At 41.1% G+C, this 27,792-nt stretch overlaps 1 protein-coding gene across 1 annotated transcript in view; it reads right to left on the reverse strand.

Annotated features, from left to right (window-relative positions):
- The window catches only part of LOC140229467 (dynein axonemal heavy chain 8-like), a 119,359-nt gene that overhangs the window by 48,174 nt on the left and 43,393 nt on the right, over positions 1–27,792 (reverse strand). Inside the window, exons 19-44 of the mRNA XM_072309721.1 lie at positions 27,158–27,320; positions 26,261–26,444; positions 25,380–25,476; positions 24,474–24,645; positions 22,823–23,019; positions 22,071–22,197; positions 21,168–21,403; positions 20,228–20,332; positions 19,256–19,369; positions 18,017–18,079; positions 17,287–17,525; positions 16,522–16,762; positions 15,184–15,383; positions 14,326–14,479; positions 13,359–13,522; positions 12,631–12,733; positions 11,881–11,985; positions 10,740–10,901; positions 9,637–9,861; positions 8,870–9,042; positions 8,137–8,315; positions 7,349–7,536; positions 6,367–6,561; positions 5,258–5,392; positions 4,546–4,707; positions 3,632–3,878 (exon numbers count right to left, since the gene is read on the reverse strand). Of these exons, the coding sequence (XP_072165822.1) occupies positions 3,632–3,878; positions 4,546–4,707; positions 5,258–5,392; positions 6,367–6,561; positions 7,349–7,536; positions 8,137–8,315; positions 8,870–9,042; positions 9,637–9,861; positions 10,740–10,901; positions 11,881–11,985; positions 12,631–12,733; positions 13,359–13,522; positions 14,326–14,479; positions 15,184–15,383; positions 16,522–16,762; positions 17,287–17,525; positions 18,017–18,079; positions 19,256–19,369; positions 20,228–20,332; positions 21,168–21,403; positions 22,071–22,197; positions 22,823–23,019; positions 24,474–24,645; positions 25,380–25,476; positions 26,261–26,444; positions 27,158–27,320 (4,330 nt within the window). The remainder of the gene's footprint in view (positions 1–3,631; positions 3,879–4,545; positions 4,708–5,257; positions 5,393–6,366; positions 6,562–7,348; positions 7,537–8,136; positions 8,316–8,869; positions 9,043–9,636; positions 9,862–10,739; positions 10,902–11,880; positions 11,986–12,630; positions 12,734–13,358; positions 13,523–14,325; positions 14,480–15,183; positions 15,384–16,521; positions 16,763–17,286; positions 17,526–18,016; positions 18,080–19,255; positions 19,370–20,227; positions 20,333–21,167; positions 21,404–22,070; positions 22,198–22,822; positions 23,020–24,473; positions 24,646–25,379; positions 25,477–26,260; positions 26,445–27,157; positions 27,321–27,792) is intronic.

The raw sequence follows: 27,792 nt of genomic DNA on the forward strand, positions 1-27,792 counted from the left end.
CGTAACCAAAGAACATTCAGTATGTGGGTCGTCTAAACTTGTCATGATAATTATTTGTACAGATATTGTTCTTCTTATATTTCTTTTTCATTAAATTATATTTCAACGCATTTTCAAATACTAGTACACAGAATACAATTTTATCCCTTTTGATGATTGGAATACACCCAAGACACAAACTGGTCATGCGAAGCCAGCTTGACTGGCATCAGCCCGCACAGCCCACCCAGCCTCACTGCACGCGCCATACTGAAACTCGTACTAGTGTGTACTTGTTGTGTGTCTAGTTTTATTAACTCTGACTGGTTTCGGGGTTTCGTAAACTTGTACTCGGTTTTTATTCTATTTTCTTCCCTAATTCAAAATTTGTCACTTTTGAAATTATACGTGATTATATGATCATTGATTTATTCAACAAATAAATTGAGTGCATGTTCAATAATTAGTTGCATTTTTTCATCCAAAACTTCAAGTTTGCTCACCTATGGGCCCTCGTAGCGTTTGGAAAAGGCCACTTAGACATGCACAATTCTCATCATTCGTGGCGTTGTGTGTACATTGTGCACATTACTAGTGTCGTGTTTGCTGTGTGTGTGTGTGCACTCGAATGTGATGTAAGTTTACGTATTACGCTTGTAGTGTACACAGTTTTTTGTTTTCATTCACAAATTTTATTACCCGTATGTCGGGGTGGGTGTGGTAAATTTTAGTACCACGTACACAAAATCCAAATTTTTGCCATTTTCCTGGGGTTTTATGTCTCCCTTATGAGCTTCTGGAAAATAAAATATTTTAATTAACTGAAGGCAATGTTTTACTACTATAACACTTTGATGATATGAAATTCCTTCGTAATAAAAAACCATCGTCACCCATCTGATAGTGGTGTGTGCCCTGTTCAATTATCGTATGTAGGCCGGGCCCAGGGTCTGTGCCTGGGAAAGTTCTTTGACTTGAGTTGTGAACATTTCATTCATAAATTCGCGTAGCACTACACTACGAGGAAATTCCATCCCCCTGCATGCAGTTCAATCCTTCCGTGATTTGTTGTGATTTCAGAGTTTGTCAACATGTATCGCTACTTTAAGCCAATTAAGGAGAGTGAAAATCACAATCCTTTGCTTCCAAAACCTACTGCAAACCATGGACTGGAACCGGCCAGTGTGAGGGCTGCTAATGAAGCTGTTGTGGCCGTGGCACTTGAAGATGGAAGCGGAGGATCATCTCACACCAGTGATGGCAGCAAAGCTCAGAAGAAGCAACGTGGGATGTACGGCGCCTACTCGGCTGATCGAACTTTGTGCTAAGATCGGACGATTTGCAGCAGAAAATGGGACCGCCGCTGCTTGCAGGAAGTTCACAACGGCGTTGGAAAAAGCCCATTAATGAGAGCACTGTTCGAGGTATGCGCACTTCTTATCTCAAGGTCTTGAATTCTAAGCCAGGTGCCATTGTTACTGACCTGCCTCGACGGGAGCGTGGACGGCCTCTTTTACTTGGTGAGTATGATAAGGATGTTCAAGCATGCATACGCGGCATCCGAGAGGCCGGTGGGTCCATTTCAGCGAAAGTCGACCTTGCTGGAACCAAAGGGCTCTTGAAGAACAAGAAGCCACCAGTCCTGGCTGAGTACAGAGGGTCAATCAATCTTGACAGGGCATGGGCGAGGTCTCTCTTGGACAGGATGGGCTATACCAAGCGCAAGGGGACAAAGGGAGTGAAGACGAGGCCCAGTGATTTCGACGAAATTGGTGGAAAGTTTTGGCGGAGGATAGGGAGGAGAGTAAGGCTGCATGAGATCCCGATGATCTCATCATCACTTGGGATCAGACAGGTGTTAACATCGTACCAGGGGGAGAGTGGACAATGGAGAAAAAGGAGGAGCGGCAGGTGCCACTAAAGGGAATTGACGACAAACGTCAATACACCGTTCTCTTGGCCTGCACTCTGGCGGGTGACTTTTTGCCACCGCAAGTCTTGTACCAGGGGAAGACTGACAAATGTCATCCGAACGTTCAGTTCCCCCAAGACAGGGACATCTTTCATACGGGAGACTCACTGGTCAAATGCTGAATCAATGATCCGGTATATTGACTGTGTGATTGAGCCCTACGTGAGGAAAACTCAAGGAAGGTTGTCGTCATCTGCATCGCCACTCGTCACCTGTGATGTTTTCCTGGCGCACACGTGCAAGGAAGTGAGGTAGCGGTTGCGAAAAATGGGTGCCCTTCTCGTCTACGTCCCCGCTGCACGCACGGATCTGCTACAGCCCCTCGACGCCACGGTGAAAAACTGTTACAAAAAAGAACTGAATTCTCAGTTCAACAAATGGTACGCAGAAATGGTAGCTGTTGGACTTGAAGACAGTAAAGCGATCGGAGACATTGCGAAAGACATTGACCTCCGCACATGGTGTTGAAGCCAGTGCACGCCAAGTGGCTCATGGCCGTCCATGACATCCTACGGCATGACAGGGAGATCATCACCAAAGGATGGGAAGTAATCGGAATCGCCGATGCCGTCATCCAAGCTAGGAATGCTCCCATTCCTGCAATGATTGACTCCGATGCTGAGGGAGACTGGGAGAACTAAACCGTTCTCCATCGGGGTCCTGTAAATATGTTTGACTTTCCAAAGTTACCGTTCTACAGTTACAATTATCTTTGAGGCGTTCAACTTCATGAATTCATCATTTTTTTTGATGCGGTGTTAAACTTTAACTCATTGTGACTTTATTTTCATAACTTTTGTGAGGACTAGTAGGTACTGTAGTGTCAATTGTGGAAATCCATCATGATTTGGCTCTCCGGGCAGGATCTACCACTACGAGTACTAGTATTTTGTAATTCTATTCAGGATTTCATCGGCAGCATTTTGTAATCATCATTTTACATTAGTAAGTTCATACAAATTATTTTACATCTTTATCTATCTTAGTTGAATATACACTGTACCAATATCATTTGTGGATGTTGAAAATTTAGTATTTATGACAGTACCTATAACTCTACACTGATCTCTAATTCATGAAGAAAATTTAGAGTAAAACTTTGACATTATGCATTATCAGTGCATGGTATGCCTGCTATAATGTTCCAAACAGTAGACGGCGCAATATTATTTCTGTGAGAAATTCCACTTTCTTTTGTTTTTTTTTTTTTCATTGCGCCACAACGTTACAAACGCGCGGCGTGTCACCCTTGATTACATGTACTAGTACTAGCTCTTGCGTTTGCATGCCGCTACGTCTTTACAAGTACTGTATGTCAACTTTAGGGGCCGGGGCTTCGAATGCTCCAGCTGGTTGCCGCTGAATTTACTCGTACCCCTCCTACCACTCGTCAGAAATCTAGCGCGATGGACTCATGATAATCACTTCAAAAATGTTGAATTCTAACTTACTAGTTCGCAGAGTTTGGTAAGTTTTTTTCATGCAGTGTATAACAAGTATCATTCTTATTTGCTAGTAAGTTGAAAATTCACACTTTCTTTGCCACTTCATATTTTCTCTGGTCCCCCGATCGCGAATCTTACCACTCGTGAAAATGTGTGACAGCGGTAATTTGCAAAAATTTATGTACGCGAAAATTATAGCGTATACAGTATCACAGAAATAGAGTGGTGCATGAACCTTTCTTGGCCTTCAGGGTCTTTCGCCACAGCGTGGAGAAAATGCCGTCCGTCCAGTCATTGGTGGCCACGTCCAGTCGGCCGAACATCTGCGGGGCCGTGATGGCCTTGGGGTTCATGCGCATCTCCTTGTGGGGGGCACCACAGTCGCCCATGGCCTTCATCAGGATGTTGATGCAGCAGGTCTTGCCGGCCCCGCTGGGCCCCAGGGTCATCATGCCATGGCGCACCCTCTGGGTCTCAAAGAGCTGCAAGGGAATATTGAGAATGAGAGGATTAACATCACCTGACGGATAACTACATTATTAGGTATACTCCTATGTTTCTTGTGGATACTACAATTGTAGGTCAGACTACTTTATCATCTACGGTAACTAGCTCCTAACAAAAGAAATAAATCACTTCTAAATGCGTGTCTGAATTAAGGCCAGTATTGATTCCTAAATCTGTGGGTTAACATGGAATCTTCTGTGTACGTGTGTACACAGAAGACATACCTAACTACATTATTCTGAAGAACAGTGTTTAGGAAAAACTGCTAAAAAAAAAAATGCTTTCCCAATTGTTTCATAAACCCAAATTTGGGAATTACACAGAATTGCTCTTTCAGAAAATAAAAACAAAACAAAACTGACAACTGACGAGGTTCATCCATTTCACCTACTTTGAGTCCTCACACAAAATCAGGGTGCGACTTTTTGTTTTGTTTCGTGATGCACCGTCACATATAGGAATAAGATTTACTGATTTCAAAAAGACTTTGCAAGTAACAACCAGGAGTAGACACAGCAGCTCAATCCTTATCCTGTTTTTAACCCATTGTATGAGGATGAACTGATTTTATATAACACACATTTTCCATAGACACTTGCCCAAGTATCTTTGGGACTAGTCTTAACAGATTAATACTGATACCTGTACAACTTTGAGGTTCCAGGCAGGGTGGTTGACCAGGCAGGCTGCATCCACCTGGACCTGAATGGCTGCCTGTAGCTCCTCGTAGGTAGCATTGTCCAGCTGGATGCCAGGGAAGAGATCACTGATCAGACTCAGGAAGAGGGGCTCGTCCTCATCAACCTGGACATGGACAGTGGGATGGAACGGATGGGCAGTGTGTGAAAGATAAAGTAGAAAGGTACATGTAGTAGTCTTGAGAACTTGCATAATAGGGAGCTACAACTGACTGCATAACTGATGTGATTTTACTGGGTGCTAATCTTGTTCGGACTATTTAACATATTTAACAAGGACACAATGACTGGTGTAATAAATTACATAATAGAACTGTCGGTATTGCAGTGAAGTAGCTCATATGACACACGGCAATACTGAAAAGGTATCTTCTACACTAAGATATGACAAGTTATTCCTAATCATTATTGCCTGAGCTGTTTTCACATCTAGTAGGCAGTCTTTTGCCGTATAAAAGTTGACAGTTGGCGATCTATATGTAGGAAGATCACTGTTAATAACAATACTTTACCTCGTTAGCTGTTACAAATTAAGATACAGTATGAACCCCTTAATCTATACAAAGCTTTAATTGTCAATGGAGAATGGAACTGCATCAAAACTTGTTGGCTAGAAGATTCTGTACGACTGAAAATCAGCTCTGTGATTGGCCTACCAGCTTGGAGAGGTTCATATCGCGAAGGACTCTCATGACGATGGTGGATTCACTGTCCTCAGGGCGAGCTCGCTTGTTAGCCCCCAGGGTTCTCAGCACTGACAGAATGTTGCGCAAGCCAAAGTCATAATGAACCTACAGGCGAACAGAAACAACGATATGGTAGAAGTCAACAGCCATACAGTCATACATTTGAATTTCATTCATTTAAATTTCTGCACATTTCATGTGTGTCAGTGGGATAGCATTTGATATAATATGTCTGATACAAATGTGTACAATCCCAAATGAATATAAAGAATACTTAATAGATTTGCATCTGTGTAAGCATCCTTCTAGAGGCAATGGTTTATTCATCATTGGATACTTACTATTTAAATGCTTTAAAAACAAATCAGCAAATCTTAATTTTTCAGACAGATCACAATTTCTCAGCACAGTTTTATCAAATTTAATACTACTGGTTGCACCATGGCATACATCCCCTGTCTCTGTTTGCACTAAGTGCCTCAACATTCTTTTGTGACTTTCAAAACAATTGTAAGTCACCAGGGCTGAATGAGAATTCACAAAATCTAAACTAATATACCCTTCATGAATGTAGAATAAGTATAGGTACGTTTATTCTATCATCCAATTAGACAACACATCATGAATTTAGCACAGCTTGAAAGCTCATAGATAGATAGATAGATAGATAAAACTTCTGCTTTGAGTCGCAGCTACCTGACACTAGCTGATCAGGGGGGTATTTCATGAAGCATTTCGTCCGACAAAGTTGTCGGACAAATTTGCTCTCAGCCAATCAGATGCAAGGATTTCAGTAGCTTGTAACAGTTAGTCAGAAAAATATCCGACCAAAATGCTTCATGAAATGCCCCTCTTAGCATAGGCTAGTTAAGGAGACACCTAAATGCCCACTACGTGGTCTATAAATGCTAATCATTATGACACTTGCTTGTGCAACTTTTACACAGATACACATATGTCACTTCTTACCCTGCACCATTTTTAATGATAGGCGGAAAAACTTTAAATTTGCTGTTTACCACTACAAGTACAATTCAGTATTTGCTACCTCCTATTTATGAAGGGAGCAGCTAACTTGCCTGCTTGGTGAGCTGTTCCTCGCAAAGCTTGTAGAGGGTGTAGAACTTCTGGGCCAGGATGACGTTCTCTTGGAAACCACAGCTGGCGAGCTTGACCCTCATGATGATCTGGCGGTCAGGCACCATCATGGCCACGGACCGGAACTGGACCTTGAGGTTCTCCGGCAGTTCCTGACGTCCGGCGTAGCCAGGGTTCTGCCAAGATGACCGGGCAAGGAAAGGGATGACAACTTTTCTCTTTTATTAGTTTGGACTGGTGGTAATAACTGCAGTGGCGGATCCAGAGGGGGGGGCGTTTATTTTTCATTAAAAACAAGAGAAATAAAAAGAAAAAAATGAAATGAAACCCGGAAGGGGCAACAGAAATATTAGCTGTGCCCCCCTCCCCCCTTTACAGAATTCCTGGATCCACCCCTGTAACTGTGTTCCTGCATCAGTTACGTTGACATCTATGATTAAAAGTCACTGACCTGCCGAGGGTTCAAGATTGCTGCTGCAAAGTAGGCTTAAGATTAAGTCCACTTGTTTAAGAGTTTTATCACTCACTAAATAATGCCCTATCTTTCACATACTGACACTAAGGTCCCACTCAACACTGAATGCAAATGACTGTGACCATTTAAGTGAATGAGACTAGTTCAGTGCATGATGCAAAATGGAATGACAAATGGAATTAAAGATCTTGACAAAGTGAAAGAATGGCTTAAAATTGTAATACTTTTGTTGTCTGCTTTACATGTCTTCTGGCAAGTGATGTAATAGATCAACTTTGCTGTTTGGGTACAACTTAGATATACAATGTATCCTATGAAAGTTCACTCACATGTCATCTTTCTATCACACTGAATTTAATGAGCCAGTGTAACTGTCAATTTGAGGATCAAAATATTCTGCATGAAAAGTGAAATATGATATGAGTGGGGATTTAAATGTGATAACAGTTTTCTCTGTTTTTCCTCAAGGGAGAAGTACACAGACATACCATGGTAAGGAACAGGCCAAACTCAGGGTTGAGGTCCACGAGGTCACCATCGGTGAAGACGAAGTCTTTCTTGCGTTCTTTCTTGGCGGTGAGGACGATGGCGATCTGCTGGGCAGCGACGGACAGCACTGGAAGCTCGATGCGGTTGAACTCGTCGAAGCAGCCCCAGCTGCCAGACTGGGCCAGGCCTGAGGAGGAAACAGTGTGGGTGAACATCTGTAAACTTCACAAGCAAAGCAGCATCATCATAGGACATTTTTCCTTCAGCTTAATCACGAGATGTAATGAGTTTGTGTCATATATATTCCTTTGAAAGTAAGGATACAAAATGTAGCATACGGTACTTACTGCACACATTGGGTTTATTATAAAGTTTGCCACATGTAGGTGCATTTTATGTAGATACATTGTATATCTGCTAACCCTGAGATTTAATAAATAGGAATGGAAGAAAACATCTGATTAATATCAATTTTCACCCATTTCCAATTAAATGCATCCCTATACAAGCAGGTGTATGCTTAAACTCAAATTAATCATCACGTATCAATTAGAATGACACTAGGAATGAAATACTGCCCTGCTTAACCCGTTGAGGAAGGTTTTGATTTTGCTACAACACATATTTCCCATAGACGCTTGCCCTAGTATACTCGGGCCTCGTCCTCAACCGATTAATATGCAGTGGGCAGGCTTAGTTACAGCATTGTTTCACTGATGCATACACCAGGTACACTGACAGTTTTTAAATTCAAGACACACACATAGACAATTCCAACTCAACTAACCTTTGTAGATTCTTCCCAGCCCTCTGTAGTCCATCTGGTCAGAGCAGTTGAACACCACCACGTACTTGCCCAGGGCCTTCCCCATGTCCTTGGTGGTCTCTGTCTTGCCCGTCCCAGCGGGGCCAGCCGGGGCACCTCCCATGCTCATACCCAGGGCTTGGGCCAGGGTAATGTAACACCTGTGGGGCATGTACGTATATTATTCTGATTGCTATAGCCTACAGGGAATCCCCTCATAATTTCAATGTTACCTGCTGTCAGATGAGTGGTTTTATTTATTTCTACAAATACCAATATGAATGCAATCCTTCAACTGCCTTCACCAGAAACAGTTCAAGCTTGTACATTTTCCAATCTGTATTGCACATACAAGAGTACTTTCTTAGATTTAAATAACATATTAAGAGTTTGTTTGCAAAAACCGATAAGTCCATATTTGTCAAATGGAGATATTTGCGATTAAAGGTCAAGAAAAATAAAGAGAATAATAAGAAAATTTTTGCTTCTTTTGACCATAACTTTAAAAATATACCAGTATATGTAGTGACCAATATATCACTTAAAAGGTATTATTTTGAACTTCATGACAGAGATCGCACTTCAAAATCTTCAAAAATGGACTTATCGGTTTTTGCAAACAAACCCTTCATATATTTGAAAGAAAAGACAGAACAATCGGAGTGAGATATATCATGAGAGTGAAAGCCTCTGCCAATCCCAGGTTTACACAGACCTGTCGGTGAGGGGCGTGATGACCAGCCGGTCCGTGCAGCCCAGGAACTCGTTCTGGTAGATGAAGTCGACGTCGGTGATGGAGACGATGCACTGGTCGGTGTCCTCCTTGAAGTAGAAGCGCGCCTGCTTCAGCCACTCAAAGTCGTTCACGTTGCGGATGTGCATGCTCACCTATTCAGGGTCAAGACCACAATGACAGGCAATTACTGCGTCAAAGCTGTAGAATAATCTCCCCTAATAAAAGAAGACATTTGAGGGGGTCACCTTCCATTGATTAATATTCTGGCTAAATGCCACAGTAAAGAAATTCATCAACCTGAAAAAAATCCCATCAATGGTATTCAATGCTGGTAAACAGTCACTTCAAGTACATGAAAAATTTCTAATTGATGAGTGGCATGCTCCTTGTAATAGAACTGAGAAAATGGTGACACAGCTCTTCAAGAAGAAACAGTATAGAAGAAAGGCATGAAAAGGTATACACCCACAAGTAGAATGTACAAGCATTATACAGAAATGTCTGTAAATTGACAAAGCACTTACATCATACTGCACGTATCAACAGAAAAATAAGATTGTGCACATATTTGTCTGGGCTGAAATCTGTAAAGACAGGTAAAAACATGTTCTCAAAAGGTGCAAACCTATATACCCTATGCCAAATTTTAGCAATAGTGGACAGAAAGTATAGAATAATCAGTGTAAATCTTGTACACATTGAAGACTTATTCCAAACATACACATGTATCCCCACACCCAACTGACCAGGTCGTTGAAGATGTCCCTCTGGTGGACGTGGATGGTGACCAGCGTCTCGTACTTGACCCTCTCGACCTTGGTCAGGTCGTGGGTCGTCTGCTCGATGAGGCAGTTGAGGAGCTCGAGGAAGCGGGCGTTGGTGGCCTGCATGATCTTCTTGTCAGCCCGGGCCATGCCCAGGGCATCCTCGGCATCACGGGTCCATAGCATCTGGATCCCCAGCAACCCCACCTGTCATGTATCAATGACACAAAAAAATGGGATCAGGAAAAGCATTGAGGGATTGTGCCATATTAAACCACTCTTCTTGTTCTGAAAGTCTGCTTCAATTAGCAGGTAGTATACACACTTGTCAGCTCAGAACAAGAAGGGTGTTAACACGATAAACAGTCTGTGGAATTATGGCACCTTTCTTGTTTTCAACCTTCAATATCATCTAAAAGACCCTAAACATCCAATCATCTGTAAGTATTGACCTAAAACAAAAAAATGGGGTGAACTAGCAGGAAGAGTGCAGATTTTTTTTTTAAGAAATTCACCAAACTCTACCTTTTTTTCTCTCTTGAGCTTTAATGCATTCCTCTTTTCCATTCATTTGTCCTGCTTCTTTCATTTCTCATCTTCTCTGTCTTCTATCAATTTGTTAATCCATCTCACGTGTATAACATGTACATGTATCTATATCTATCAATCTATAGGCGTACACATGTATGCACATACGTGTTGATGAACAGACAGAATTCATGAATGCACTGAGGAGTGGAGGGACAGATGACCGAGAGATGTATAGATGCATCATGCAGATATGAAGATGATACACAGATTATGAAGAGTTGTATCGCAAAACAAGTTAAGCATCGTATTCAGAAATTTTAATGTACAAGTCCATCATCTCATAAAGTAGATAAGACTTTTCCAGTGATATCTCACTTCAGTTGTTGTACAGCAAGAAATGTTATTACTACAGATATTCCATACTTTCTTATCACTTTTCTGGGGGGTTTTTTTAGCAGCTTCTCTCACAAATATATCAGATGAACAAGAGTAGAGGTAACTCGTTATGCGATCAAACTATGCATCGATATAGAGCAACTGCTATCTGTTCCCACCTGTGCAATGTAGTCATTGAGGAAGGAGAGGAGCTCAAAGCTCGAGTCATTGATGACACGCGAGGCGTCTCGGATGATGCCGTGCAGGGACTTCTGCTGGAGGTCCAGCAGCTCTCCCAGCCAGCTCTCTACGTTGCCCTTGGCAATGACAGGCTTCTCCAGCTGTGTGGGGGCGGGGAGAGGGTAGATAGATGGAAGAACTAAAATGCATAGTGCCACACCCTAAAATTTCAGTTCTAGGGCAATTACCCCCTGGAAAATTACCCCAGACCCTTTCCCTGATCCTAACTCTAATCCTAACCCTAATCCTAATCCTGAACCTAATTCTAACCCTAACCCACACACTCTGACCCTAAACTTAACCGGAACCCTCATCTTTACTCTAACCTTGTCACTAACTGGGGGGGGGGGGGGGGATAATTGTCCTGATACAAAAATTTAATTGAGACAATGGAATCAACACAGTAGTAAATTTTGATTCTGATAAGATCTTATCTTTACCTTCATCATCTTTGTCTTCAACATCATCATCATTACCATTATTATTTGCCTAATCCAGTACCATCACATTGGGAAAGGGTAGAAAGTGTAAAGTATGAATGCACGATGCCCCCAAATATGTATCAATCAATAATGATGGCATTGTTAAGCACTCCATCTTCACATTCATCATCATCGCTATCATTTTCATTTTCATCATGATCAGCATCACCATGGTGATGACTGGCTTCTCCAGCTGTGTGGAGGCAGGGAGAGGGTAGAAAGACGGAAGAAAATTCACCAGTTCCAGACAACAGAATCAACACGATACAGGCAGTCAATTACAATGTGTATGACTATTGATAATAATAATAATAATAGTGAGACTCTTATAAAGCGCTCATTTCTACCTAAAAAAGATACTCAAGGTGCTATACATAGAACAGAGTACATATTGTGTCACGTTACAACAGTCTCACAGAAAATGATAAGACAATAAACCAACAAACAATATATACGTACACATATACATACTTTTTTATCTTTACCTTCATCATCTTATCATCATCATCACTAATCGCCCTTGGGATGTAATTGTCCTGATACAATCAAGAAATGGTATTTTGCTTTAATAGCAGAAAAAAGTATAATTTTCTCTCACCGGGATGACCTCGCCCTCCTTGGAGATACAGGACATGATGCGGTCGTAGTCCTTCTCATGGAACTCCACCTCGTTGACGTTCTCAAACACCCCAAGGAGATGTGCCTTTTAGACATCAGGCATTGCACATGAAACAATCAAGCAAAAGGGAAACAAAAAGAAAGTCATAGGCATTCAATGGGTGAATAAAACATCACTGGTCATCTAGAGAAAATTCCAGCTTTCCTATCTTTTGTTGTGAAAGTACGTGTAGCTGTATGTTTGATACACTAAAACCAAACCTCAATACTGATCCCTGACAAATATAATAATCTGATATACCAGGTAAGTTGATACAATAACAATGCAACCAATTAGTACTACCTCTTTTGCTGAGGGCGGTACTCATAATTTGGGGTGCATAGACCCACTGGATTCCTTCTAAATCATGACGTATATACTTATGCATCCATAATTCAGTTTTGCTTATTTGTCACTTAAAAAATATATATATATTTTGACCATGGAAAAAGAAAGAAACAGATTTGACTACATCATTTTGAACACTAAGAAGAGTAGCACATGCATTTTGAGGAAAGAAGGGGAAGCTCCACAGTGATGCCTGTATTTAAGTGCATAAATAACGAGGGCAAAAATGCCAGGAACAAAGACTTTGCCAGCAGGTTACCACATACATTGATAAAGAAATGGTCAAAAATCTGTTGGATGTGATTCATATAATTGTCATTTCCAAATGTTTTGTTCTTATACCTGGATGGTGTGTGAGTCGCTGGCTTGCCCAAGAATCTCCAGTAGCGCTGGATCAGAGACAAAGAAGAATCGTGGGAAGACAAGCCTCTTCTTCTCCAGGTAGCTGTGGTGAGAGAAAGCAGCAGAGTGAAGAAAGTAGGAAGATGTAACATTTTCTGTGTATACAATTAAATTTATCTTTGGTGACATCATTGTGCAGATTCCTCAGTTGAAGTTTTATTTCAAAGGCAGTACATTGTAAAGTGACACAGCTGCCACCAGAACAAGGTGATTTGCTACTGAAAAGACTTCAAGGGGAAGCTTCCTAGTATATTATTCATCCAAAGAGCATTTAACCTACCTCCTCCAGTAGACATGAAGAATACTACATGTATTTGCTGTAACATCTCAGTAAGAGGACAAAGGCGTGTCTATTTCATATACAGTAATTTGAGACATTCTGTATTAAAACTTCCTTACCATGATTACTGACAAAAGCAAGTACAGTACAGTGCCATGTAGAGTGGAATGTACATGGAATTAATCTAAGTTGTAAACAGAAAACCATACCATTTAAAATGACTGCCCAATTTTCCTCAATGGTTTTGTGAGTGTTCCAGTCATGTTTCCCTCAAAGTTTCTGTGAGTGTTCCACTTTGCTCTAGCTGCACTTTACTGAATCTTCATAAAATCATGTATGGGGGAAACGTAAACTTTAATAGAGTGCTGACAGTCAAGACTCTGTTTACCCAGTGAGTGATTTCTGGCAGATCTCCAGCTGCTCCAGCAGATGGGGCAGCAGCTGGCCCAGGGTCTCGTCCCCCACACAGCACTGGATCACGTTGTCGTTCTCATGGGCCCGCACCATGATCTTGGCCCAGGACTTGTCGATGTTGGAGAAACGTTTGGCCTCCTACCATTCGGATGGAGGAGAAAGAGAAGATAGTGTGATGAGGAGGTGTATGTATGGTGGGCAAAGAGCATTTCCATTTCAGGTTGAAACAGGAATTGAGCAGATAAGCCATGCCAGTGGCAGCCAAGAGATATATCTTCATGACTGTCAGAACTGTTCATGACTGTCACTCATGTGACCATGACACTGATGGATTCTTTAAAATCCCTAACATCCGAACTTTTAGGCATATTTCACAAACATAGATTAAATCCACAGCTGAAATGTAGTCAACGGACTAAAACATGCACAAAACATAAGAATACCTTTCATATGCAGGTATCAGTGTGTGTTCATTATTGGATGTCTGTTGGAATACGCGATCTGTCACAGACATTTACAGAGACAACAACTGCATAATCTATGAGCTACATCTACACTATCTTTAAGAGTTTGGGCCATAGCTGCATGCCATGACTGATTCTACACAGTTCTTATGTCTCTAGTTGTCCTAAAAAGGAAACAAACGAACAAACAAACAAACAAATGCAAATACCCTTGAATGTAGCTGCACATAATACTTTGTCATTTAATATGGACACAATCCTCCAGAGAGATTCAACATAAAATTAAACCTGCTGTAGAGATACTGACATAAGAAATTAGATTCATGAAGCAAACTCCTGCTCTAGGCCGAGCAAAAAGAAAAGAAAATATGAAATGACATCTATACAAATTTATCAATAACATTTTTGGATGATATATGATGGCTCAAATGAATATTCCCATCAGACTCCCAGCACCTAAAGTCACAGGGTCCATACCTGAGGGAGCTGTTTGGCAATGTCCCCACCCACAAAGACTGCCTCCAGGTAGACCCAGAGGTTCTGGGTGGTCATCCAGTTCTCAATGATGTCAGAAGAGTTGGAGAGCTTCTGCACCCAGCCCTGGATGTCCTTCTTGAATGGTGCATTGTACCTGAGTAAGGACACCAGTGAAGTGTGATAGACATATTAGTCCTCTTCTCCACAGCTGCTACTGCTAACTGTTTTATCATTGTTTTTGTCAGTTAAACAATATCACAACAGGCTCTATGGTTGAATAGACCATTTCAATGAAATGTGTCATGTGGTGTGATGTGATAGAACTGAGAAAATGAGTCTATTCACTTGATTATACTAGAATACAAACTAGGACTTGCATCCAAATCTTACTTTTGATATAAAATGTGCGTCAAAATCAATGAAAAAGTGGTACTCTTAACCTATGGAGGATGGGTTGATCTTGCCACAACATTTATTTCCCATAGATGCTTGCCCGAGTATTGTACTTGGGACTAGTCTTTAACAGGTCAAATTAAAATCTTTGACTAAAGGAATTGTGTGGATAGTTTTTAAGTGTCAAAAAAAAAAAAATAGGAGTGAACTGGATTTTTTTAGTGTGTCATCGCCAGCCAATTCTTCAACATTACCTATCTTCAGCCTTTGTCTCTGGTGAGCTAAAAGTTGTGTGCTATTAACTGATAAGCTTCCAGAGCATGGATTGCACAAATGTTATTTGAGCATGACATCAAAATCCAACACTCATCCTGCTCTCCCCTCCCCCAACACCAAAAACCCCTGCAGGTCTCAGCACTACGTCTCTTTCTTGAACACCCCATGATGACAATGCACACCACTCACCTGTTGCTGAGGAGAGAGCCCAGCACCATCAGGCTGTCCTCCATCAGGGCCACTATCTCCGAGGTCTCCGCCCCCTTCAGCAGCAGCTCCCCCCGGCTCTTGAAGTTGGCAAAGGACAGGGTCTGGGTGTTCCACTCCAGCACCACCTGCTGCAGCTTGGCCTCGATGTCTTTCTCCTTAACAGCTGAGATGCAGATGTCCTGGTATAGAGGTTGCAATGGAATGGAAGAAACAAAAATCTCTCATAGATTGCGAGTCCTTATATTGTGACTCTACTACGGAATATCACAGAGTGTATGCAAGTTCAAAGTGAGAGCACTTAAGAGCAAACTTTCCTGGTTATCTGCTCTTATTCCTGAATGACTGCAGGGTAATGATGTGTTGACTGGATTGAAATAAGAGAATTTAAAAAAAATAAATAAATCATAAAGAAAAACAAGAGCTCATTTTGTAGTGAAACATAACATAGTCATATATGGCTGCGCAGGAAACATAGGGGCAATTTGCACCATGGGTGCACTTGCACAGTGCAATTTGCACAGTGCAATTTGCACTGTGCATTGTGCAAAAGTCTGAGGGACATTATAACACAATAAGCAGCAAACGATACCTCCAAGACATCATTTAAACTAGTCTCTTTGACAGCTTGAGGGAGTTTAATAATCTTTAATTTGTATGTGTGGTGCATGTGTTGAAGCTTTCTCTGGTCATATTTTCACTGCGACATAGGCCCTACAATGTACAGTACAAGTGCTGATTTGTTGCAAGTTAAAATGTCAGGAAAATAGTCAGAAAGGTCTCTAATGTTGCTAATTCAGTGATATCAAAAGGGCTGAATGTGTATGCAATTCTTGTATGATTCTTTCCTTTTCTACCATGTGATGCAGATTACAGTGTTCCAGTGCAAATTTGCATGAAATTAGACCAATACTAAGAACAAGATGCCAAAAATAATTGTGAAGGTAACATTTGTCAAGCCAGTCAAACTGTGTTGCTAGTCTGCATATGACCACATGAAGAGTTTGTTTGCAAAAACCGATAAGTCCATTTTTGAAGATTTTGAAGAACCGTCTCTGTCATAAAGTACAAAATAATACCTTTTAAATGATATATTGGTCACTACGTATAAAGGTACATTTTTGAAAATATGGTCAAAAGAAGCAAAAATTTTCTTATTATTCTCTTTATTTTTCTTGATATTTAATCGCAGATATCTCCATTTGGCAAATATGGACTTATCGGTTTTTGCAAACAAAGTCTTCAAGTATTTCTTTTGTCCTGAAAAATCACTACATTGACCAGTCATCAAGCAACAACAAAAACATATCAGACACCAACCTCAATATCCTCCTTGTGAGCGAGCAGGGGTGCCTCCATGATGTTGCGCAGGCTGAAGGAGTCCGAGTCGATGTCGAAGCGGTGGCCGGTGACGCCCGTGATGCGGTCCCAGTGCCGTTGCTTCATGGCCCTGTTGGCCATGAGCTCCAGGAGGGGACAGGTCTCGTTGAAGTCATCGATGGTCTTCTTCAGGTCCAGGAAGGCCTGCCACTCCTTCAGGCCCTTTGGCAGCTTGCGGCACCTGGGTGATGAATCAAGACGACATGAGGATCAAGACAACGTGAGGATCTTTCATCCTCTTTCCCCTTTTGTTTCTTTTTTATTCCTCTAGTTGTACGACCATCTTGTTTTCTGTGCTTTACAGCAGCATCTATTCTCAATATCAAAAATTATAGGCCTATATAATCATAATACACAGAAGTTGTAAGATGATAATCACAAATTTCAAGTGCCATGGTGCATTCCACAGACTCAGAAAACTTTAATAGCAAGAATGCTCTTTCCCCATCCGCCCAATCCCCCCCCCCCCTTGGAAAAACAAAACAAAACAAAACAAAACAAAACAAATACAAAATCAAAATCAAAATATCGCCTTTTCCCCCATCCCTACCTGCAGTAAAAAACAAAACACAAGATGAAAACACATCTTTATTAGTACAAACACATGAAATGCCATGATGATCACTGCAATTATGTTTTATACAGAAGAATCCATGGCATCATTCCATTCTTCCCAATCTGTAACTTGGACGTCCAAATGCTCACCTGTTTTGGAAGTCGATGAGCTCCTGGTTGATCTTGTCAATGTCCACCTCGCTCCAGAGGATGTCGTAGTAGCCGTTGACGCGGTCGATGACGTCATTGTAGAGGCCGTAGAGCTTCTGCAGCAGGTTCAGCTCCTTCTTGGTCTTGACGAGGCTGGGGTAGTCGGTGACGGGCAGACCGAACAGCTGCTCCCCGGCCGAGTAGGTGTTAAAGCGCCGCCACAGGTCGTCAAACCGAGTCTGGAGGACAGTGTAATGTATGATAAAGTTAATCCGCTGAAGACTAGTCCTCGGTATACTCGGGCACCTCAACGGGGTTAATCTCTGCACCTTATTCCTGTATCTTCTGGTTTTCTTGCAAGGTCAGGAGAGGAAGAATAATGTCTTACAAAAATGCATTACACAGAGAATTTTCTTGGCTCAAATTATTTTCCCTGGCTCTCTTGCCTTCAACCAAAATGATGAAGTATTTCATTTCTACACAAAGTGAGTCACAGAGGATTGTGTTAGAAAAATCCCTCCTCGATATTAAAGCATTTGTTCGCAAACAAGTAAAAGAGGTTACCTTAAGATTTCAGCTACACACAAAGGATCAGAACGGAAAAAAAGAGAAAACAAGTGAAAATTTAGAATGCAAGATTTTTCCCACTGCTGCCTCACTGGAGATGAGTGCAATTTGTTCATGGAATATCATCAATAAGAATGGTGCTGTGTTTTTCACTTCTGATTACCTGGAAAACTTGGAGCCTGACATTGGCTTCTTCAGGTGATATGCCTTGGACCATGGGACCATTCTGTGGTGATCATTTAAAAACAGAGACAATCAAAGATGCAACTTAAATCATATGACAAAGTTGTAACAACTATATCAACACATGTTGTTTACAGGAGAGGGATTTCTGTTTGATATGGAGGTCATTAAACAGTAAGTAAATTTGTGCAGAAAGCATGGTTTGCACACATTCAAACCACCTCAAATAAACTTTTGCTTCCCAGACATTGTAAGTATGAATTGGGGTACGACTTGAGAGAGTTGGTTCCTTTAAGTAATGGGATGAAAGGCAGTCCGTACTTTTGTGTTCATACAACTGTAAATAGATATCAACAGACTTTATTTTCATTGAGAACAGTAAATAGCCACACCTTGGACACATTTCTTCCACTTAGAAGAATCCACACTCCTTCCCAAAGGACAGGACAGAAAATGTCTCATATTTTCCTTGATGCCACTCTTGAACTACAGCGTAAAATGAACATTTTGGTTAAATTTGGATTCGCTGCCTCATGCCTCATGAAAAGGCTGACGAAGCAAAAACATTTCCTAACCAAGGGGAACTGGTGAACATGCATTAGACAGAAAAAAATCTTTTAATAGTACATAAGTACTATATGCAACCATCTGAGAATTCTGGAATGATGATGATAATCGAGTGCAATGAATTCTAGAGAAGAGCTTCGTATTTATCCTAATCTTACGCCTCATCTTGTCTCTTCTCTGATGAATTATCGGTTCTATGACATTTGCTCCTGCGACAATTGCTCCCACGAAATATCTGCATGCCAAGCCAAACATAAATTCTACCCACAAACATAAACCCTATAACACCTTAATCTTAATCCTCACATCAAACTAAACCTAAACCCCTACCATAACCCTAACCCTAAGTCCTTGGAGAAAGTAAGACCGGAGCAATTGTAGGTCTGCCAACATTCCCACATCCAAATCAGGGAGATTCCACACAGCAGTCAGGGAGATATCTGTGCGTTACATATGCATTTCAATGGGCAAAAATAATTCCTAAATGCGGGAGATTTTAATATTCTCTTATTCAGACATGAACAGATTTTGACATTAGGGAGACTCCTGCAGAATCAGGGAGACTTGGCAGCTCTGCAATTGTTACAGGAGCAAATGTTGTGTCAACGAATTATCAACCAAAATGAAGGGAATTAATGTCAGTGGTACCCACATCTTCATAATCCCCCATGAAGAAGGTGTTGTCAAAGGTGAAAGTCTCCACGGCGTTCAGGAGCTCGGCCTTGAATGTTGGCTGGATCTTGACCAAGTTGGCTTGGACAGATGACTGTAAAGTGGACAGAGAAGAATTCCCTAGAGTAAATGCATTTAGCACGCATTCATGGACACTGTATACGCCATATATTCAGTGAATCTACAAGTATGCAAATTTTCACGAATCTGGAGTTCTCAACAATTTTGCCAGTGGTTGAGGTCGCGATCGTGGAGTACTGAAATGTATACATGCATGTCACATTCTTATCGGGATCAGAGTCAATATTTTCGTGTGTCTTTAAATTCACGAATAGCACCCAACTTGTGAAAATAAAAACCTCACAAAATATTCAGCTTATACAGTAATTCAATCATCACTGCTCAGTCAGCAAGGTTTCACCTTAACCCAAAGAGGTCATGGCCAAGTCTAAAATCACATAGGCTGCTTGAAGATTCTGGAGTTATTGAAGCGTTTCATATATGCTGACCCTCATAACATTTGCAACAAACCGGTAGACAAAAGCAATTTGCCGATGATTGTAAATTTAAATTTAGCCTCACTAAATTGTTTTTTACCTCCAAATGCAAATCCTGTTGTTTGCAGCTGTGACAAGTCATGTTCTCTTTTCATAATGCTACATGGCATTTTAAAACCTTCATGTTGTTGTTCAGTCAAAGGATTAGATTAAACCACTGTCATTTACTTAAACCCGCTGCACACTGTACAACTTTCGGTTACACGCCTACGTGAATTTGGATGTGAAATAAACAAGCATATTTACTCTGACGCTATTGTGATTTATTTTGGATCAGTCATGTCTGTCAGACTTGTGACTGAAAACGTATGTTGTGTGGCGGGCTTTAGGTACCATCCTTTGAGCTGCAGCCAATGTGCATTTTCCCACGTAAGCTTAAGTTGGACAATGCTCACCGCTTGTCTGCTGAGTTTCTGGAAGGAGTACCTCAGGGTGTCCACTCGATCAGCCTCCTCCTTTGGCACAGCAACCTGGAACTTCTGAAGCATGGCATAAGCTTCCTGTTGGCCAACCAAGGAGAGAGGGCATCAAATAATGATGGTACTGCGTGCAATGGAGTCAAAATCTATATAAGTAAAAGACCCCACTCCATTCCCCACCAAGAGAAGGGTGCATATAATTATATACTCATATTGCAGTAAAGAACATACACAAGGAAACAGGCATACACACAAGGACAGATGCCTACTCCTCGAAGTTCACCCCAGAAGATTTAGTGAACAAACTGTATCAACCGGACACATTGTGTTATAGTGGGAAAGAAGAGAAGCAATATGACAGTATCAAAGATTGTCACATTAGACAACTCTCCATCCACATCTTGAAATCATCCAACACACGGCCCATATTCTACTTCCATAATCAACTAGTACAAAAATATCTTGAAATTGCATTAGGAAACTGAGATGTGTATTTGTACATTATGCCTGACTGATAAAAAACAAACATACTTTCCCATCTTTTACCATACCACAGAAAGCAACTTAAAATGACTGCAAAGATCATTAAGCACTTTCATATCTTATGAAGATATAGAACTCTGAGAGTAAACACAAAGGCTCAAAGAAGATAAAGTGATAATTTGTTAATACTAGTAGCTGAACTGTTGTGACATCTTGTGGTTTTTGCCATTTTCTTATCCCTCTATCTCTCTCTCTCCCTCTTTTTCTGTATATATTTCTCTCCTTCTTTATCTCTCCGTCTCTCCCTCTCTCTATCTCTCTCCATCTAAATCTTGATCTTGATTTTAATTCTACGCTTCAAGGTGACAGAGGGACTAAACAAATTCTCAATCCACTTGAAAAACAAGGAATATTGCCATCTGCGTGTGGTTACCTCAATGGGACCAAGGGTCATGTCGATGCGGATCTCCTGCTGTCGGATCATCTCCAGGGCGTTCATGGCATTGCGCACGTCGTCCAGGTCTTTGATGGGGCGGCCGAGCCGCTTGGCGTACTCGGCCACAAAGTTGGAGATGTCGTCCATCTTGGCGCAGTACTCCTTGTTCAGGCTCCGTCCCAGGATGAGCTTCCAGGCCCGGGCCTCCACGGTCAGCGCTGTTTTGATGGGCTCTGGTGGGCATAGTGAAGGGAAGACAGGGGTTAACGAAAGCTTCACATAGCACTGTCGAGAGGCAAACTCAACCCTTCCCACACCATTACTGTAGCTTACAACTGACAAAATTCACCTCTTAATGTTTCCATACTTAACTGCATTCGGATGGAGAAGTCTATATTCTGCAAAATTGTGCAATACATCTTCTGACAAAGCAAACACTGGGTGATAGCCATATTATCTGCAATTGAGAGATGTTCAGAAAGATTGCACAGCATATTTTGCCCAACAAATCCCTCATCGCCTTACAAAGAAATGCTCCTGAACATTTCCATTTCAGAAGTGTATTCAAGAAGATAAAGTTACGTCTTCCTGTCCTATTATTCTGAAATTATGACTTTGCAATTCTGACCTTCAACACCTCAAGTTACATTTCCTGAATTACAGAAAAAAAAAAAAAACAATTCTGATAAATTTTAACAGACAAACCTTTGGGAGGCTTATGTGCTTGTAATGATGCCATCACCTAATTGAATTTGCACAATGTCACTGATTCTTAATCAAGAACATGAGACATTGAAAGTTTCCATAAACTAGCCATCACATTTTTCACTGATATAAATTAAATATTCCCCCACCAATCCCATGCCCTTGGGCATCCCTGTGCCTCATTCCTTCACCCACCTGTGTAGAGCTGAATGGCCCCAACCTGTATGGTGGGATCAATCTCCTCTATCTGGCACTCCAGCTCCTGGTAGCTGAGGATCTCCTGCTTCCACTCAGACAAGATGGGCTCCGTGGCGATGAACGTCTGTAAGATTCATTCATTAACATGAGTGGCTGACAGGTGGGAAGAGACTCTATAGATAGTCAATGCTTTGAACAGCATCTTCTTCTATAAAGTACATTTTGATAATCTTGGTGAAAGACACATGTTCACCCACAGGTGTACAAGTCTGTCAAACACAGTGTCCAGGGGGTTGAATGTAAGAGTTCAACAGAAAAAATAAAAGAAATACACATTCTACAATTACCCACTTTTACTATTTGCTTCGCCTACCATGACAACATTTGTATGTGGTCATAACTATGGTGTAGCGCTGTGTAGAACAAATATACATACATGTATATTCACTGCTATCAGTAATAATAATGGCTTGATGATTGTATTAACATGATCATGACACAATCAATATAGCCTCAATATTCACTTGTAATACTCATACTAAAAACATGCAGCATCAGATGAATGAACAAAATACACAAAGTTTCTCCCCGTCTCATAATCTGTGAAGGACATGTAATGCTTCAAATGCCAACAGCTGGGAGAAATTTCCACATTGTACCCTATCATCATTCAGGGGCATATGACTTTAATTACATATAAATCTGAAGCACAAGAAAAACTCTCCGACAACTAATCTAGAATAAACCACCTTGACGCATTCATCCCTGTCCCCCTCCCACAGGAACTGGTAGCCAGAGAAGACCTCTAGGGACTCCTGGATCTTGGGCCGGGCCTGGCTGATGGCATTGCTCAGCATCATCTGCAGCTTCTGGATGTCCTTGTGGTCCGCGATGCTCTTGTAGTAGTTCTTCAACTTCTGGGGCGGGATTGGCTGCAGCGGTCGTGCTGCTGGCCAGCGTGATTGCATTGAGGTCAGTGAGCAGTAGACATATCGATATTATATGTGACCATGCATCACAAAACGAACAAAAAGTGGCACCCCTTGATTTTACATGAGGACTCTAAAAAGGTGAAATGGGTCAACTGAGTCAATCTTGAGTGTTTCATATTTTCTGAAAGAGCTATCCTTCTTCTACATTATTCTTCAGTTTGGGATGATAACATGAATGGGAAAGTGTGTTTTGAGCAGTTTTTCTACAACCCTTTTTTGGGTGAAAGTAGAATGATCAGATATATTTTTTGTCCCATTCATCTCACAGCTAGCACGGTTTGGTAAAGATTAAGCGCCTGAATTCAGATAGACCCTGTGACTTCAAAGCTTCTTTTCTCTGTTCACACTTTTCCAGAGTGTGCACTTGCTTTCCAATATCTAGATAGGTTAGAAGAGTCCATTTGAATTGAGTTATACATCGTTTTAAAGCTTAGAGTCTGCTCTTTCAGAATCTATCCTTAACTAAAAATCTATGTCTGGCGACTTTTTGTTTGTTTTGTGATGCAGGGTCACATATTGCTACTCTAGACACTTCCATTACCACTACATGTTGAGTACATCCAATATACTCATAGGAAGTAAATTTTCATTGGTTGAAGTCTTCACGTCAAACTCATGAAATCAATTACACTGTAACTGTTCAGTGTACTGTTTGAAACATGTTTCTCAGATCAAATTAACCAAAATGGCTACATTTTGAGAATGGACAATATATCTTATGGAAAAAAAGGACTACCATTGTTGGAATGCTTAAGTACTAAATTAAACACACAACAACAATGAAGTGGCACTTACATGTACATGTAGGCTAACATTAAAAAAAAACTCTTGTATGAACCCATGATAGCATACAATTCACTGTGGTATGCATTTACATATTGTACTGTGTGAAATAAAATATGAGGAAACTGAAGAACATTGTAAATGGAAGAATATCACGACTTCAAGATACATAATATGTGCATATTCTGTGCTTAACACAGGGCTGCCAACATTCAGCCATCGAAATATGGAACATACTCATGTCTTATGTGCACCTGTGAAGTTGGCAAAAGTAATTACTGAATCATTACTGACTATTTTTTTGTATATTCTCTTACTGCAAAACCAGAAATGTTTGCATGAATTCTAATTTCGCAAATCTCATGAGCCAACATTCACAAAATTAAAATGCATGGGGAAGTTATTGCCCCACATTCAAATGCATAGGATGCCAGTGGCAATTTGCGAAAATTTGATGCCATGAAACAGGCAGTTGGCTCCAATTCGCAAAGATTTCATGTCGTACAAATGTCTTGCTTTAAAGCGTCTAGACATGGGGGTATACTGAAGTTTTAAGGAAGTCTCCTGCAGAATATGGGAGACTTGGCAGACCAGTTCATAATCCTACAAATCAGTGCTTGCCCACCTGATGGGGGTGCTGCCCTGTGCTTGCCGGGCTCCTCGAAGGTGACCGACGGCTGGACGGCCGGCCTGAAGCGCTTCTGGCCCCACTGGGCCACCCCACGGCTGACCTCCAGGACACAGGCTGTGGCCTTGTTCAGCGCCTGCTGGACATCATCCAGACTCGGCTGCAGCACCTGTGACAGAAACAATCATTGACTGACCTGGATGGGAAGACCCCATTGAGTTCATTCAAGAGCTTCATTTAACCATGAGTGTTCTTTGAGTGCCAATGGGCACAGAAACCTCAGCAGTGTTGTTAGCATTGTCCATAGTCCATGGGACAGAAAACATTGAAATGCAAATTTCACACATTCAAATTAACTTTGACAAATGAAGTCAAATCAGACAGACAACATGGTAGAGGTTTCATAAAAAAGAAAGTCATGAAACTTTTGAAGGTTTCACATTTCCCAGAACACACTAACAACAACAGAAACCACATATGCATATGAGATGAGGTGAAGATTTCATTCCAGATGACCTACACACAAATGTTCTCTTGAAAATTTGATGATATCATTCAATTGTCTTTAATTTTGTTTAACCACCCAGTACACAACTTGAACTGCAAAAACGTTACTGCATGCCATAGCAACAAATTGAGGCGGGGGGGGGGGGGGGGGACCTCATCATGGAGAACATACAGAGCAAGTGCAGGCACAAATCTTGACCTTTCCTTTTAACTGAATTTTTCAGGGATTTTTTTGAACAAAACATAATATAATAAGATGTTAGCACTCTTGAGCCTTCATAAGTGGGAGCAATAGTTAAACAATGCCCCTCCCCCAGAGAAAAGCAAAACAAAACAATTATTTTCTCTGAAGTTCTGGGGGAAAAAATCCAAAATAGACATCTCAGAAATCCTTACCACATTTGGGATTGCCAGAGCCACGCTGATTTTGAAGAATGGATTCTTCCTGTCCCTGAATCTAGCCTTCCTTCCATAGCCTCCTCTGCCCATAGGTCTGTGTGAAATATAAACAGGATATTTTCACTTTAAGATGAAGTACAAATATCTTTCTTTCTTTTTTTTTTTGCCTCTTGTTCTCTCTCATTATTTATCGACTGTAAATGTGGTAATATTTGCCCTCAGCTGGGAAAGATGAATTTTGCATGTTTTTAATTCCGCAGAATTGAAACATTTCTCAGTGGAACATACATGTATGACGTGCAAAACTATTCATGTTTCATTTTCATACTTGTTTCTGGTCACACAAAATGTACAGAAACTTCCACACCACGAAAATTTCCACTTTTACAATACCTCTCTTACCTTTTACCTCTTTTTCTCCCTCCCTATCTATTTGTTTTTGTTATCCTTTTGTTTGTTTGTTTTGGTTTTGGTTTTAATTCATTTAATCTACTTTTCTCTATCTATAGATCCTAGACCTAATCTACAAAATGTTTTGCAGGTTGCAAAGTGGAACCATCATAAAACACACATATACACACAACTATGGCAGCAGGTATTCAGTAGTAGCACTTCCAGCCCAGCAACATTCGAAAGTGCCACCTGATTCCATACCACATTACAACCAAGATATCTTGCCAACAACTTATCATTTACAAATTTACCTAATCACCCAGATAAAGGAATTAAAGGTGTCCACTTCCACTATTTAAGAAAAGAAAATAACAGAAACTGAAATTCCGGACTGCCAAAATTGACATAATAATTTTGTCTTTGACTATTATCTAAGATACCCCTTGCATACATGTAGAGGTAGGAATTGCGGGGATTGGACTTACGTCGAGAAGAAGACGCGCTTCTTGATGGAGTCCAGCGCGTTGCGGGTTGCCCGCAGCAACGCCTCCAGGATGCGGTGGTTGAAGTGGAGCACCAGTTCCTGGCACTCCTCCTGTAGGAGCTGCTCATCCTCAAGGCTCTCCAGGGTGGACAGGCTCAGCTCGGATTCACCCAACTCGCTCTTGGCTGTTCACAGCATGGAGGGTATCGGGGAGTTTAACTTAACTATGTTAGTTTAACTTTATCTCAGACTTTAACTCATTAAGGATGGGCTGATTTTGCCACAACACACATTTCCCATGGATACTTGCCTGAATATACTCAGGACTCGTCCTTAATGGGTTAACCTTTGACTTGTGACTTGCAATTGTACAATCCAGAAATCAATGTCGATGAATGCTGACCTGCGCCTTCAAATTCAACTTGCAACCTACGCTGCCAACTTGTCTATACAAAGTATCTTGTCCAGGAAATTTTACTTAAACCAACACCTACTTAACTTGTTTTGTTACTTACATTTGTAACTCACATTCTGGAGTAACTAAAGTGAATATATGAAAATGGATGGTTCCATTCAGATGAAATAAGTTGTTTTTTTTTCTTTTAACTCTCTCCAGTATCAACAACACAGACAATTGCAACAGTGGTATGTGATTGATTTACTAAACTCTGGATGAGAATTTTTTTTTCCATTATAGAATCTAGATAAATATTGCAATTATATCCTATTGTGGTTACTCAGTGTCAAATTTTACAGCACTTTTTTCACACGTTAAGACATAATTATCAATACGAGGTAAAGCCCCCTGCATCCTGGAAATGGCAATTTCTTATGGATGTATTTCAAGGCATCTTTCCAGCTCCTGTGTGCGGCACGTTGAGTATACGTGTGAACTAACCTTCGTCCGAAGCCAAGTCGTCCTTTGCGTCCGCGTTCGGCGGCCTAAGGTGGGCGGAGACACGCTGTGCCTGCTCTATGAAAAGATCCACCAGCTCTGTCACAGCCTCCTCCACGCGCATGCTGACTTTGTCTAGGGCAAACACCTTCTGCTCACAGCAGGACTGTGTACGGTGCATTCAGGATAATCACGAAATTACTGGCACACGAATCACTTCCACAGATACTCGTCGAGTACTCACACATTCTTTCAGCTGTCTTCTCTTTACCATCATGGCATTATGATTGACTAAGTCCTGGCAGATTATGTGATACAGTTGTATGTACATACATAACAAAAGCATTCTTAATGACATCTGATAACTCGTCCTGCGGGTGGAAAAAAAACCAAAGTTTCCATGCTGCGAAGCTATGGCAATTTGCCAAGGTGGTCACATTGACTATGCTACTGAGAGAAGGACATCGCGATCCTTGTATAAAGGCAAAGTTTAAAATCATGTGAAGTTTCATGACATCGCACTGAGTGCGAACTTAAGCCCACACAATAAATGCACCTGCATCAATTACAGCAATGGCATTTCAATAATCCAACATCAATCAGCATAGATATGCAGCTTGAAATCAATGTGATGACAA

The sequence above is a fragment of the Diadema setosum genome, chromosome 6 (assembly GCF_964275005.1).
Source record: "Diadema setosum chromosome 6, eeDiaSeto1, whole genome shotgun sequence".
In the NCBI taxonomy this organism is placed as follows: Eukaryota; Metazoa; Echinodermata; class Echinoidea; order Diadematoida; family Diadematidae; genus Diadema; species Diadema setosum.